Raw genomic sequence first — 14045 nt, 5'->3', positions numbered from 1 at the left:
CGCCCTACTACACGAATCGCCACGATGAGGCGGAGGGCACGTCGGCGTTTGTGCGCAACCGCGCGGCGCTGTTGCGCGCGGCGGGCATGCCGGATGGGGACGTGGCGAGGGTGGAGATCATGCTGCCGTTTGCGGCGCTGGCGAATACGGTGCCGTTGTTGTTTTGGATGGTGGGGGAGGTTTTTTCGAGGGGTGGTGGTGGTGATGGGGAGGGGGGGTTGGTGGGGAGGTTGAGGAGGGAGGTGGAGGAGGGGTTGGTGGTTAGGAGGGAGACTCGGGTGGGGGAGGTGGGGGAGGTGGGGGAGGTGGTAGTGTTGGGTTTGGCGGCGGGGGTGGTGGAGGAGAGGTGTCCGTTGTTCATGAGCTGTTATAAGGAGACGCAGAGGAAGACGGTGCATCAGGTTAGTACGAGGACGGTGATGGAGGATACGGTGCTGAGTGATAAGGTGGGGAGGGAGTATTTGTTGAAGAAGGGGAGTGTGGCGCAGTTGGTGATTGGCGTGGGGCATGGTATGGAGGAGTATTGGGGTGATGATGTGGATGAGTTCAAGCCGGAGCGGTTCCTCAACCAGGGGGCTCGCAAGGGGGATGCTGAGGAGGGGCCTGGCAGTGCCAAGGCGATGCGGACTGCTTTTCAGCCGTTTGGCGGGGGCGCGCATCTGTGTCCGGGCCGGGCCTTTGCCTTTGCTGAGATGATGGCCGTCATGGCGACGTTGCTGCTCGGGTACGAGGTTGAGACGCTGGACGGAGGCGAGTGGAAGCTGCCCGCTTTTGCAACACGGTCGGTTATTGACGCCGTCACAAAGCCGGCCAAGCATGGCGAGGGCTTTGGCGTGAACATCAGGAGGCGGCAGGGCTGGGAAAACGTGCAGTGGAAGTATGAGGCGTGAGATGTCTACTGGGAACAAGATGGTCTTGGGCGGTTTGTAAACTTTGCAGGCTGTAGCAAAGTACATGTAGATTATATGGTTTACTAAGGCATATTAGCTTTGGAGCTGAAGCGTTAAGGGCCGTGGATCGCCGCCGTGGCCCAATCCTCGGCCGCCACTGACCCATGTCGGCGGCATGCGGTGCGCCGAGCTGTCAAAGTATCACTGATTCGTAGAGATTTGCGGTCAAGTTTGCCCCTGCCCAAACGTGGTGTTGAAAATTGGACGATCGAACCTCGATCTTGATTCACCCCTGGGAATGAGCGGGCGTTGATTAGGTCACAAAGCCGAGTCCAGCTCTGGAGGTTAACAACTAGAAAACAGACAGCCCCGCCTCAATTCACATCCAATACTTCCCTACCTCCGAGGCTCGAAAACGGGCCAAACGGGGCGTGGCACTCCCACGTATGCCATCGTCTCTGACACGTCAAAGCTCAACGTCCATCTTCTTCGACTTTTGCTCAATACTCGTTGCTCAATACTCGTCTTTGATACGTACATGTAGTCTGTAGGAGTGATTGTAAACGGCACATGTTGTTCTTCGTCCGTGGTTGGATATGTTATTTCGTAGGTACTCTATCTGGAATCGAGAAGATTGTGTCGCACCGGCTAGCCGTGTTTACCGGCTTTCCCAACCAAGCAGGTATGTATAGCGCCGTTTATGAACTGCTCGCACGGTCCTAGCGAGCCTCTCCAACGACGTCCTGTTCTCGTACTCTCAACTTCCTGTCTCCCTCCGTTTCCCCCCTCTCTCCTCGAAATAGGCACATTACCTACGCCCCTCTAAGCCTCATTTCGTCCCCGCAGTCGCAGAATCTGACCTCCCCCTTGTCTTCTCCTCCTGCCACCTGTACGATGACACTGTGCCTCGAAGCTGTATGTACGCACCGCACCGCCTGTCACGGCATGAACGGCTCGGGGGGGCGGGGGGTTGAGCGGAGGCACCAGACCTCCCACAGAGGTCAATCACTTAAGAAAGAAAAAAGGCGTTTGGTGGGCAGAGTAGGGTGAAAGGTGCAGAGCGCCACACAGCACTAAAAAGCAAATTATGAAGAGAGCTGGGGACTTAGATGGTACGTAGATGTATACAGATACTCGTTCTGGTCGGCTCTGGGCGTTCCACAATCAGGAATCATCAGTGCAGCTTGCTACAAGTTTAGAAACCTGGTGGATAAGAACATTAAATGCCCGTTAAATCGGTGGACGCCAGCTTTTGACGAAAGGCATAAGTGTGCGGGACCCTGACGCCGCGTTCATCACCTCAGCATTCGGTTGAATGCACCTCCGTGTCAAGAGCCATCAGCCATGAGAACGGAAACAAGCTTAGTAGTCTCTGCTGCGCCGGTGGTACTCCCCCCACGGCATCAATTGGTTGAGCTGGCCCCCACCGCACTGCTCTGAGCGGCCTGGGTTTGAACCCCCCCGCCAATTTTGAAGGCGGGGTTGGGGTTACGGAGAAATACCTTTTGTGCTGGTGCCGGGAGCCGTTACCGGGTCTGGCGGAATAACTGTGGTGTGCCAGAAGAAGGGAAGCTCTCGCGAGAGGAAGTTACAGGAGACCAAGTACAGAGGTAGTTTTGGTACAGGTGCGCGAGGTCCGGTACGCGGCTTCAGGTACCGCAGACTTGTTGCTGCAGTGATGCCCGGATACCCGTAATGTAAATTGTTAGGGTGACAGCTGAGCGCCTCTGACCGGGGCGAGTTATATCATACCTACCTGTGAGGGTCTGCCACGATGAGCCAACACATCGGTGCTCGTGCCACCACCCACGCTCACATTCCGTCTAAGCCTCCTGTGTTTTACCGCGCCTGGACTTTCTATCACAGATCTCAAACGGAAACCGGCTCCCGTTGGGAGACCTGTCAGACCGGTATACTCATATACCCACCCCACTACCACCACCTCCAACACTTTCTGAGGCCGTGTCCTATTTTTTCCTCTCTTCCGAACTAGTACATGTAAGGAAAAGTTGTCGGCTACGAAACCCTTCTTGAGTTTTCGTGGGATTCATCGAACCTGCCCCCTTTTTGGTACATGTACATAGGTACATGTGCTACCTAGATACCTACCTAGGTACCTACCTACCTAGGTAGAAGGACGAGTCACCCTGGCGGAAAACGAGCCACACCCCTCTAGCCAAACCATTCACCGGAGAAGAAGCCTAAGGGGGTTGGTCAAACGTAAGATAACGCATCGGGCGAGTCCCGTACGCTTTCCCCGCTTGTTGAGGGTCCCTCTATATCCCCTTGAGCTTAAGCTTTTTCAATTTCTTCTTTTTAAGCCGCAAGCCTACAGCCCCAGTCCCAGGCCCCCGTTTGTGCCGGATAAGCATCCATGATGACCATCGCTTGGAAACCATTATCATTAAATGACGTTATCAAGACGAAGATCTTGCCATGATGTCCCGGCATGACGACAAATCAGGCTGGAAAGATGCACATGTGTGTAGCACAGGAAACTGCACATGAGTGAGACAGGAACGCGTCGAATGCTCACTGGCAGGCTGCTCGGAAGTCCCAATACCCAACCCCGCCCCCGCACCCTCTTTCCCCCCTCCATCCAGGCATACAGGGACATGTCGTAGAGTCAACCAGTCAGGGCAACGCGATTTACTCGATGCAGGGCGGACTGAAAGCAATTCGAATTGTTTACATGCAATTGGCCCTCCAGCTCGCTTGAGTGATTATCGGAAGATAATAGATTAGGTAAAAATGCAGGACATATTCTTCTGAATGGTTGTCCGTGATGGCGGCATATGGCCTGGGAGAAGGGATGGGTGACGATTGGTGATGAGACGTGCGATTCTTTGTCGGGCTTCGGTGTCGCGGCCAGTCTCTCGCACTGCCAAGAGTTGATTCAGCTTGATTGTGTACAATGAATGATGTGATCGCCGGGGTCTTGAGGCTGAAGTGATGAACGTTGCGGCCTGAATTAGGCCTTGACAGCGGAGAATTGTTGGTGGTGGGGCCCAATTCGAGGGACATAGGGATTTGCTCGACTTGAGGCTGATGCATGCGGCTCCTCATGGGTTGACACTGCATGGTCCTGCTGCCCGACAGGCAGGACTCAGCTAGCCACTGGCACTGGCGGTCGAGAAGGATTGACATCGCCTACAACGAAAGAAGCCCATTGGAACCAACCCCAAGAAGGCGCTCATCAAATCATGCAATCATGCAGACATGCACCAGCAATCGAAAGTCAACCAACAGCAATGAAGGAAAAGCAGCCTTGACGTGCTTGCCGCCTTGTTTGGATTGGCATGAAGGGGCCCACGAGTGCCCAGATCAGTGTTTGGCCGTTGCCCAACTGGATCAAGGCCCGGTCTCGAAACACGTCGTGCAAAATGATATAAACTCGATCCCCGGCCATGAGATTTGGGCTCGGTCCTTGATAACCAAGGAGCCTTGTTAGAACTTCTATTATTGCCCCCTTCTCTTCTCGAATCAAAGAATTGCCCCTCATTACCTCGGCGACATGGCAACCGTTGCGCCTCCCCCGACGGAGACATGGACCACCTACCAACTGGGTCGTCGCGACAAGTATGCCATGGATGTCCAAACTGTCGCGGCTCAGGAGATCGAGAGTCTCAGCGGACGCCAGGCGTTGCGAGGCGTCAAATGGGCGTCTTCTCTAGAGGCGGCCCCCGCTGCAGTCTCCATCATGGCCATTCTCCTCAAGACAGCCTCCAAGGGTGCCGCAGCTGGTCTGTCGGTCGCGTCCCGGGAGATCAGGGGAGACGGCGGGGTTGTCATTGCGATGCTTCCACAAACACTCTTCCACAGCAACCTCGAATACTGCACCGAGCAGGGCCGTCAAGCCTTTGTGAAGTCCCAGGAAACGATGGCCCTGATCCAGAAAACGTCGGAAGGCATGATTAAGGACGGTGGCAGCGTGGCTTACATTATTGAGTTGCTCGAAGACATGGACGATGCCAAGAAAAACTTGCTCCCTGAGATCAGGGAAGTGGAAAGGTGTGCTCAGTCGTGTCTCACGAATCTCAAGCAGCTGTGCGAAAAGTTTGAATTCTGGTACTTGGTCATCGTTTGTTTGAAGAACAACGCCACCGAAAGCAGCGGTATGTATCTATGTACCCTGCTTTCTCCTTGGACCGCATTTCCCTTTCTCATCGCTGGACGACCCGTTAACGCATAATTATTGCTTTCTAGGACATGCAAGGGCTGAGTTCTCCGACACAGCACGCGACCAGAGCCACGTCAAAGAAGCTGAAAAGCTTCACAAGGATATGGAGGCGATAGCCCGGGAGGCTGCGGGCGAGAAGCAAAAGCAGCTAGACGATACGATAGCCGAGATTGAAGCAGCCAGGAGAGAGGTCAAGATATTGCTGGAGCAGCCTCCCATTGCCGAACCCTCCATCCAGCAAGAATTAGAGGCCGCCGAAAAGGCTGTCTCCGCCATGCAACCTCCCGAAAAAAGTAGGTACCTACTTACCTAGCCATTGATTCCCAAGTTGGGCTTGTTTCAACTTTTCTTTGCTAATATGAGATACCGGACAGAGGGAGGAGCTGTGGGTGCGATAAAGAAGGGTTGGACCGCGTTGGTTGGCGAGAGCAAGAAAGAGTATGAGGCTCGGACTGCTCGGTTCGAAGAACTGCAACGACAGCGGGATGAGTATATGAAGAAGAAGCAGGCTGAACGTGATTTGGCACGCCAACGTGCCGAGGATCGGCTGAACTTTGCGCTTGCTCGAGAGGAGAAGCTCAAGGCCGAGATCGAGCAGGCTAGAGAAGACTTGAACAAACGACGGAGTCAACATAGTGATGCAAGGGCTAAGCTTGCCGAGACCAGGGAGCAACTGAAGCGTCTCGGTGAGGCAAATATTGAACTGGTACGACCCCTGCCCCCAATCCTTTCTTCACTTTTGTTATGTCTCGCTTGAATTGTGCATTTATTAACGGGCACGGATGAACAGAAAACCATCTTCAAAATCCTGGACAAATCTACTGAGCAGCTCGCACATCTCAAGGAGCACGTCAGCCAGTTGGTCCAGTTCTTCAACGCCATTCTAGTGGAGGTGTCCGCAGGGGTGGTTGAAGATGTCAAAGGTTTCCTGAATCCGATCAAGCAGAGCGCCGGGGTGGATGACGACGACGTCGATGGGGAGTTGGACGCCCCGTTCAGCATTGGGAAGGCGAGCAAGAAAGTACGATGCATATGTTCTGGTATCCGACACTTGAATCAAGCTAACAGCACGACTCCAGAGAATCCTCTCCAAAGCTCTCCACATCCAGACCAGTTTCTCAGCGATTCGCGACATTTCTGGCACTTTCGTCAAGGTCTCCACGGACTACATCGTACCCGCCATTTCCAAGATGGAGGCTCTCGCAGTCACGCAGGACAAAGACTGGGAGACCAAGAGCCACGAATTTTCGGCTTGGTGCGAGAAATCCATGCTCGAGATCAGGGCTTTGGCCGCCACGACCGAGACCAACATGCGACCCAACATGGTGGGTCGTGTCGAGTACCTGACCCAGCACATGATTGATGTAGTAGACTAGCAGCTGAATCTGAGGGATTCAGGCTTGGCTTTTACGCGCGGACAGAGACGTATGTAGCAACGATGGATGACTTGGAACCGCCCAGGGTATTGATTATTACCTACTCTCCCACCTCACTGTACCGCCGTGTAGTCTTCCCCTGTTCTTCATTTATTCCCTTCGGCCCGCTTGCTGTTTTGTGGGAAGCACCACAGATGAGCCAACGGGTCGGTCGGGCAGGAGCGGCTACTGGATGTGGCAAAGCCGGCCCTTTGAAAACGTGAAAATACAAATCGCCCCGACCAGAGGGGGGAGGGGGTGATATTTAGCGGCCACTCAAATAATTTTCAGTGTCAGTCAACTAAACTCAGACATTTATCACCGCTCAAGGGCCCCTTCATTACTGGGAAGACGGTGTTGCCACCAACTGTGTAAAAGCAAAAGCCAGTAAGACTTTTTCGGGTGAGAGAGTAGGTACCGTAGGTAACGATTTAGTTATCTAGGAAGCAAAAACTCTGCGGACCTGCATCGTGCGTAAAAAGTACATGGTTCAAGTAAAAGAAGACTGGAAAACCATAAAAAAAGACCCTGGCCGGAAAGCCCCTGACACTTGATGCCCGACTGACCTCAGCTAAACTTTCCCACCATGCTCTTTTAGCAAGTGCGATTCGAACATTGAGGCGGTGATGAGCAGGCGATTACACAAAAGGCACTTGAATATAAACATTGAATGTTCAGGTAGGTGCCGGCCCAAATCATCGACTGTCTTCCCGCATGTCAGACAGTTCCGACTTTGCTCCCGCAGCAATTTATGGTTCGCTTCCACAGCTGCGTAATGCCGTATGTGATCACCGAGCGCAGCTTGGGTGGCGTATGGTGCCGCTCTGCAGATCAGACATTTTGGCGAAGTGCCGTAAATTTCCTCGGCCTTGACCGAGTCCTTCTCGGGGGACCCGCCTCCGTTTACCTCCATGGGTTCTGCCCCGGCCACACTCCTCGGGGGCCTCGAAACTGGAAGCGACGCTGTGCAAGAAAATACGTTTCCCGATGCCGCCGTGTCCGCGCCAGAAAGGAGAGTCGCGGTTGACGTTGTGTCTGGCGAGAGCCGCGGATTCAGTTGTTCGACCCTGCTACCCTGATCACGCGCATCTGACTTGTCATCATGGCTGGGTACCCACCCCTCGCGCGTCCCTTCATCATCAGAGTCAAAGTTGGAAGCATTCGAACTCTGAGATTCAGAGTCCGCGTTGCTGCTGTGCGAAGCACCATCCTCCTCTGTGTCGTCGCCGTCCCCGGCTGGCCGACTCAGATTTGTCATGTGCATGACCATCGCCGCGAAGTCGACACCATACGACGCCACCAACTCTTCCCACAACCTGGTTTTCATTACATCCATTTTGTCTATCTCGCCCTGGCGACTGTATAAATCGACAAGAATCTCCATTACTCGCAACTTCTTTGGGTGCCCCGGGGGCATATTTGTATCGTAGGTGTAGGAATTGAGTACCGACGTCAGAATTTCCTCGCCTTGGCCACTGTCGGCATGGTTGGCGTATTGGAGATAGAGCTCGCCGAGGGTGGTGGATGCTTCTAGGGTGAGCGGGGCGACTTTCCCGAGAAGTTCCTCCAATCGTTTGCAGGAGCTTTTGATGAGTGCGAAGCCATCGATATCGTTTTCTTCGTCGTTACTCCCACCCAAATCCACATCTTCGTCGTCAATCCGACTCCTGGCATGGTCTCGCCGGTTTTGTTTCTTGCCCAGAATAAGTTGCCCAAAAGCCAAGTCGGCTTCGGCGCATTTTACCTCGGCGTCTAGTGAATTCCTGTTGCCCATAATGCCGTTGACCTTCGCCGCTGAGAGCTGTCTGAACCCGGCGCGCGCCTCCTCGATGGACGTCTTGGCCGGCTTGAACTTCCTCTGTTCCTGGTAGAAGCGGCCCAGATTCAACTTTGCCTCGAGCCCACTGAGTGACTCTGCTTGACCAGCAGACTCAAAACCCCTCACGGCCAACCTAAACAGATATCCAGCCTTGGATTTGTTTTCCCAGTCTCGGAAGACAGCAGAGACCTGGGCTAGGCCCATGGCACAACGCAGCGTGGCCATATCAGTCACAACCGGTCTTGCTTCCACCCTCCCGCTCTTCCGCCCCTTTGGAGCGTCCTTCCTACTGATGATAAATTCCATGGCTATCGGATCAAAGACAGAGAATGCCTCGCTATACAAGCTCTGGGCTTTGCTTAGCATACCCTTCTCAAAGTAGACAGTGCCCAGCGCTTGGCCAGCGTCGGCCGTCAATCGGTTCCTAGGCCCCAAAAACTTGCCGAACCCCTCATAGGCTCGCTTGCACGCTTCCTCGGCCCTGTCCAGCTCTCTCTTCTCCAGGTACAGGCGGCCAAGCTGTAGGCTTGTTTCCAGCGTGGGGATATAGAAGGCACCCATGGTCTCCATGAGGGTCTCATACGCTTTTCGGAACTCGGATTCGGCTTTGTTTCTCTTGCCATTCATGGCGTAGATGACGCCCAGCTGCCTAGTCGCCTGTAGGTAAGGCAGACTCCGCTCTCCACTGAGCTGCTTGAAGCCTTCCAATGCCTGCATGACCCGCTGCTCGGCGGCGTCAAGCTGGCCCAGAGCCCGATAGGTACCCCCGACAAATACCCTTGCCTCGCAAATATCGAGATCGGGGTTGCCAAAAGTCCCCACACTCGATCTTGAGCCGGCGATGCCTATGATTGCCTCGCACAGGGCGACAGCCTTTTGAGGCTCATCCCGGCCGAGATGGAGGACTTTGGCCTGCCCGAACTGGGCACGAAATATCAATCGGCCCCTGTCAACCGTCTTGTGTTGTAGGTGGGAGTCCGCACTTCTCGAGACTTCCTCAAACAACGTGTCAACGTCCTCAAAGCTGACACGGGGGCGAAGCAGTTTGCTGTCACCCAACGCGCACATGGACAATAACTTCATGACAGTGGCGTCGCGGACTCCCTCGTTTTCTAATCTCGAAGCAATCGCCCGTGCTCGGCCAAGCTGCTCCTCAGCTTGGTCAAACTTCTCCTGCTGGGTGAACAGAATTCCGAGGTGGTAGCTGGTCAGGCAAGTGATGGCGTGTTGCATGTTGCCTTCATCCAAGCCTCGGGGATCGTCCTCCGCCGCCGCCGCCGCCGCCGACGACGACGACGAAGATGGACGCCCAAAGTATTTTGCAAAGCCTTCAGCGGCGCTGGTAAGTTGCTCTTCTGCCTTGGGGAACTTCGCGCGCAGCATGTAGTTGACGCCGAGGCTGAGAGAGGTGATGGCAGTAAGGACGTGGGCCCCGTGAAACATAGTGCTGAACCGCTTGAGGGCCCTTTGGTACACGGCGCCCGTCCGCTCGTAAGCCGCTCTCCGGTCGCCGTGGCGACTGAACCATGGACCACTGAAGGCTTCGACCTGATCCCCGGATGTCCACCCGAACCTCCTCAGGGCGCGTTGGTAGGTTTGCGTGGCATCTCGGAGCTCAAACTGGCTGACGTGTAGCAATATTAGCTCGGCAATGGCATTGAGTTCAAGCTGGTACCATCGCTGCTCGGTTTTAATGTGGTTAGCCAGCGCCGTAGTTTCCTTCTTTTCGCGTGCCTTGGCTGCTGCCTCAGCTGCCTCGTCCTTGTCTGGGGTGTCGCCCGTGCCGGGAGCGTCTGATCGGGTCCCACCATCGGCGTGAGAGCCACCCCTTTTATTTCTCGAGCCGCACATTTCAAGCACCTTCTCGAAGCATCTCTTCCCGTCATCTAAGTGCTGATTTGAACCCCCACGGCCTTTGCTAGCGAAGCCGCCGCGTTGCCACTGACCCTTTTGGAGTCTCATATGCAAGCTTCCAAGGGAGTACTTGGTGTATGAGAAATGCAGTGGGGCTGGCATTGAGCCGTGGTGATGCTCCAGCTCCTTGTAACTATCGATGACGTGGCGGTACATGTTGAGACCATGGATAGGTTTACCACTGTCAACATAAATATCTCCCAGTATCTTGAGTCTAGAGAGAGCCTCTTCCTTGCCGACCAGCTTCTCGAGATGGGACTTGGTCAAACCCTCTCCGAGGTCAATCCCGTTCCTTACCAGATACCTCATGGCGCCCTCGTTCTTCGCCTTGAGGGCCGTGATGAGATGCTCAGTGGTCATTTGTGGCGGTCGAGGAATCTCTTTGGGAAACGCGCTGATTGTCTGGGGAACCTGCGGTTGTGGGGGATGGTATTTGACCAGCTCTAAGCTGCCGAGCCACTTTGGGGACTTCACACGTCCTTGTCCCGTTGTCATGCTAGCCGCGGTGGCTTTTCTTCTCGCGGTAAGCCTCGTTGCGGACTCGACCGCTTCATCATCTCCTCTCACGGACTTGTCGTCATCCACGTCATCTTCGTCTGGTTGGTGCTCACCAACAACCACGGTCCTTGCAAAACGCAACGGATCTTGCATCAGCATTTCCGTCGTGTCGTTAAGCATTGGTTCTTTTCCGTCATCGGTGCCACCCAATCTGATGGTCCAGAAACACCGCTCCGGCCAGTAGGGCCGATCCTCGACCACTGCCCCAATGTACCGGCATTTCAAGATCGGCCCCGACGGGACAACACTTATGGGCATGACAAGGAGTGCGACGGACGCCTCGGAGCGCAGACGGTCCATAGGGTGTCGGAGCAGTAGGCAACGCTCCCAGTGGCGGAGGGCAACGTTGACCTTCACGGCGACAGCAAGGTCATTCCCATACTGTTTGAGATTCTTCGGGTCGGTGGCTCGCAGTGGTCGGCAACGCCACCTTCCTTCCACAGCGCCCGTTTCGTCAATCTCCAGCATGTTGTGAGAGGTATGGTTCAGGCGTCCCCCGTCCAAGTCTGATGCGATATCGACCGGCATATCGTCCAGAGTCGCGGCGCACCACGAGAACCCCCCGCGAGTACGCATAGTCGGCTTCCCGTGTAGGAGACAGGCGTAGGGAATCCTGCCCACATATTTGAGGATCTGGGATGTGATGAGGCTTTCGCCGACGGTAAAATCACAATCCGGAAGACCGGCTAATAGCGCGGCAATAATAGTACGGTCGCGGGTCCAGGACGTACTACGCGGGGAGAGGATGGCGAGAAGGTCGCCGATATTGTCGATGGGCTTCCGAAGCCGACGGATCAGGGTAGTCGCCAGCCAGTGGGCGCGGGAGGCGCCGGCTGGCCCGCGAGCGAGGATATCGTCATCTAAATCCTTGATAACGGGTACCCCGTCCTCGCGAGTCGGGTCTTTGAATAGGACCCTGACCTTTCTCGACATGGACAACTCCAGAGCCGTCCATCCACGCGTAAACCACGTGGACAGAACAAGGGCCAGGCAGGGGCTCCCATCGTCCCTCCACGCAAAGTTAAGCAGATAGTTGTCGTGAACGACTGTATATGCGGCATTGGCGTAATTGGCGTGCATCATGTTCAGCGCCTTGCTACGAGCTTTCGGCTCGTACGGAATCGATAGGGCGTCCCACCACACCCCTGTACAGCCAAGCTGTCGAGCAACGAGGGTAAAGAATTCGAATAGGCAGGCGTTCACAGTGCCCGCCTGCTTCACCCCGACGCCGGTACCATCCGACCACACGTGGGAAATAGCGATGTAAGGGTCGTCGGGCTGGGTCAATTTTGCAGCGTCGCACAACCACGCGGTGCTTTGTCCCAGCTCCAACGCGGTTTCGAGCAGCTCGACCGGGAAACCCTTCTGGTGGCAGTCGGCAGCAGCCCGAGCCTCTGCTCCGGGCTCAACCTTTTGTTGGACGGTCCCAGGCCCCTTTCCACACTTATGCAGTTGGGTCACCGAGGTGGTGTTCATTTGCGCCCACTGGCACTTGCTAGGCGTGCAAAAGTCGTGGCCGCTGTGTCCGAGGCTCTGCTTATAAGGGCCAAGCGCGAGGATGATGTCGGGCAGGTCGCTTTGCTTTCGGTCGCTCACGTTGACCAGGCTCCACAAACGGTTCTCGCAGAGGCCCATATCCTCAATGGCTAGTGCGGCGGTTTCGATCGAAGGCATGGTAACATCCGAAGGGAGCAGGTGGTGGTCCCACCGACCGAACCGCTTGGGGCCGATCCCGATATGCGATTGGGCTCGCGCCATCCAGTATATGACATTGGTGACTTGGGCGAGGTCGACTCGGCTCGCCTCGTCCCAGTGCCCATCGAGAAAGGGGACGAAGCGAGACTTGAGGCGCGCCCGGTCGAGGCAGTTCTTAAGAATCATACAGCACCCCGAAATGGCGCGGGCCAGATGAGTATGGGCTTGTGAGATCTTGTCCTCATCGCCCATCCCAGCCTGGCACGACATGGCGACTAGAGCCCACTCGCTGAACGGGGCCCAGTCGCAACGTGGTGCCGTGCGTGCCATGGCTGTTCTGTGCAGGGCGCACGGCTCGTGCTCACATGGTCTGAGTTGGGCTTGGATGCAGAGCTGAGCGAGCTGCGAGAGGAAGCCCATGTCGAGATCCGAACGGGTTAGGTCGCGGACAAGCCGGGGATCAACCCCCCAAAGTCCTGCGCGGAACCCCGAGTTTCCACAATGGTCGGGCGACCTTTGCCAAGGGTTTGCAAGAAGACGGTGGTTGAAACCGGCCTTGACATAGGGGACAGGTCCATGTATGCCTCGACCGACCTGGGAGTCAGCATCACAGTCATCGCCGTTACCGACGGCGTCTGAATGCTCTGAGACGTCACTATCGGACGCGTCAAGGTCCTCGGCCATGTCAGATCGTTTCTTATCGTTACTGACAGCGTCGGCGAGATTCTGGACCAAGACTTCATGGTAGGCGTAAGCCTCCGCGATGGTGGTGTGATCAACATTGAAGGCCCGAGGATGGGACGGCGGCCGTTGTTCGGGTAGCTCAACCTGTCTTAGCACCATGGCCGGATGATTCAATGTCGAAGTCATTCTCGGATTCTCAGTCGCCTTGCTTGGGCGGTCAATACACGCAGAATACGAGAAATACGTCGATGATATTTGGGTTGCCGAGAGAGATCTTGTCCGAGATTAGGTAGAGAGGTCTCGGGTACACGCTGTGCGCAACATATCGAAAGCACCATGACTGGGAATCGTCATGAAATCGCTGGATGCAGCTGGACAAACCGTTCGCCGCATTGAACCCAACCCCGCGGTTGCCGCCGACTTTCTCGGTTGCCGCGGCATCTTCGATCGCCCTTCGTGAGAAGACGATGTGCTTGATTCGCCGGCAAATGAACAAATCAAAGGCTTCGCCATTGTCTACCGGTGCTTCTGTCCACTCAGGTCGATTGGATAAAACGCCTGCATACTGCGCGACGAAGCCACAGGCAGGTTTTCAGCTTGCCATGACCTAGAGAGGTCGTGGGGGCTTTGACCAGTGGAGTGAGTTGAGGCCCAACGCTGCCAGTTGGGATTGACGGGACCATCAAGTGGGAAAGGTCATAGGCATTTGATGGGCTGCTTGGAGCGGCGGTGACCTGGGTGAGGTAATAGTTTTGGTTGTTCCAATCGCGCTGTGGACGGTTCATCTTTCTCAGTGCAGTACCTTTCAATACAATACCTAACCAATCCAATCCAATCCGGCAGTTCCAGTATTGAAAAGTGAGCTCGACCGACACAGGGTTAGGGCTATA

The 14045-nt window shown here is 55.3% G+C and overlaps 3 protein-coding genes across 3 annotated transcripts; 2 read left to right on the top strand and 1 right to left on the bottom strand.

Annotated features, from left to right (window-relative positions):
• Window positions 1-285: 285 nt before the first annotated feature.
• On the top strand, window positions 286-1194 carry F5144DRAFT_559943 (cytochrome P450). Its single transcript, XM_066788182.1, has one exon. It carries the CDS (start codon window positions 360-362, stop codon window positions 888-890), a length of 531 nt encoding a protein of 176 aa, XP_066645865.1. The 5' UTR covers window positions 286-359; the 3' UTR covers window positions 891-1194.
• Window positions 1195-4221: 3027 nt separating this feature from the next.
• F5144DRAFT_90241 (uncharacterized protein) lies at window positions 4222-6807 on the top strand. Its single transcript, XM_066793543.1, has 5 exons — window positions 4222-5005; window positions 5097-5363; window positions 5445-5776; window positions 5861-6091; window positions 6150-6807. Exons 1-5 carry the CDS (start codon window positions 4405-4407, stop codon window positions 6444-6446), a joined length of 1728 nt encoding a protein of 575 aa, XP_066645864.1. The 5' UTR covers window positions 4222-4404; the 3' UTR covers window positions 6447-6807.
• A 109-nt stretch (window positions 6808-6916) lies between these two features.
• On the bottom strand, window positions 6917-13341 carry F5144DRAFT_544516 (uncharacterized protein; the record flags this gene model as incomplete). The annotated part of the gene is made up of 2 exons (XM_066787302.1): window positions 6917-6948; window positions 7278-13341. The coding sequence occupies 2 exons, from the start codon at window positions 13339-13341 to the stop codon at window positions 6917-6919; spliced, it is 6096 nt and encodes a 2031-aa protein (XP_066645863.1).
• Window positions 13342-14045: the final 704 nt, after the last annotated feature.

The sequence above is a fragment of the Chaetomium tenue genome (genome assembly GCF_020726465.1).
Source record: "Chaetomium tenue strain MPI-SDFR-AT-0079 chromosome Unknown F5144scaffold_2, whole genome shotgun sequence".
NCBI classification, from domain to species: Eukaryota; Fungi; Ascomycota; class Sordariomycetes; order Sordariales; family Chaetomiaceae; genus Chaetomium; species Chaetomium tenue.
The sequence above is the reverse complement of the archived record's forward strand: the minus strand, read 5'-3'. Positions and strand labels throughout refer to the sequence as shown.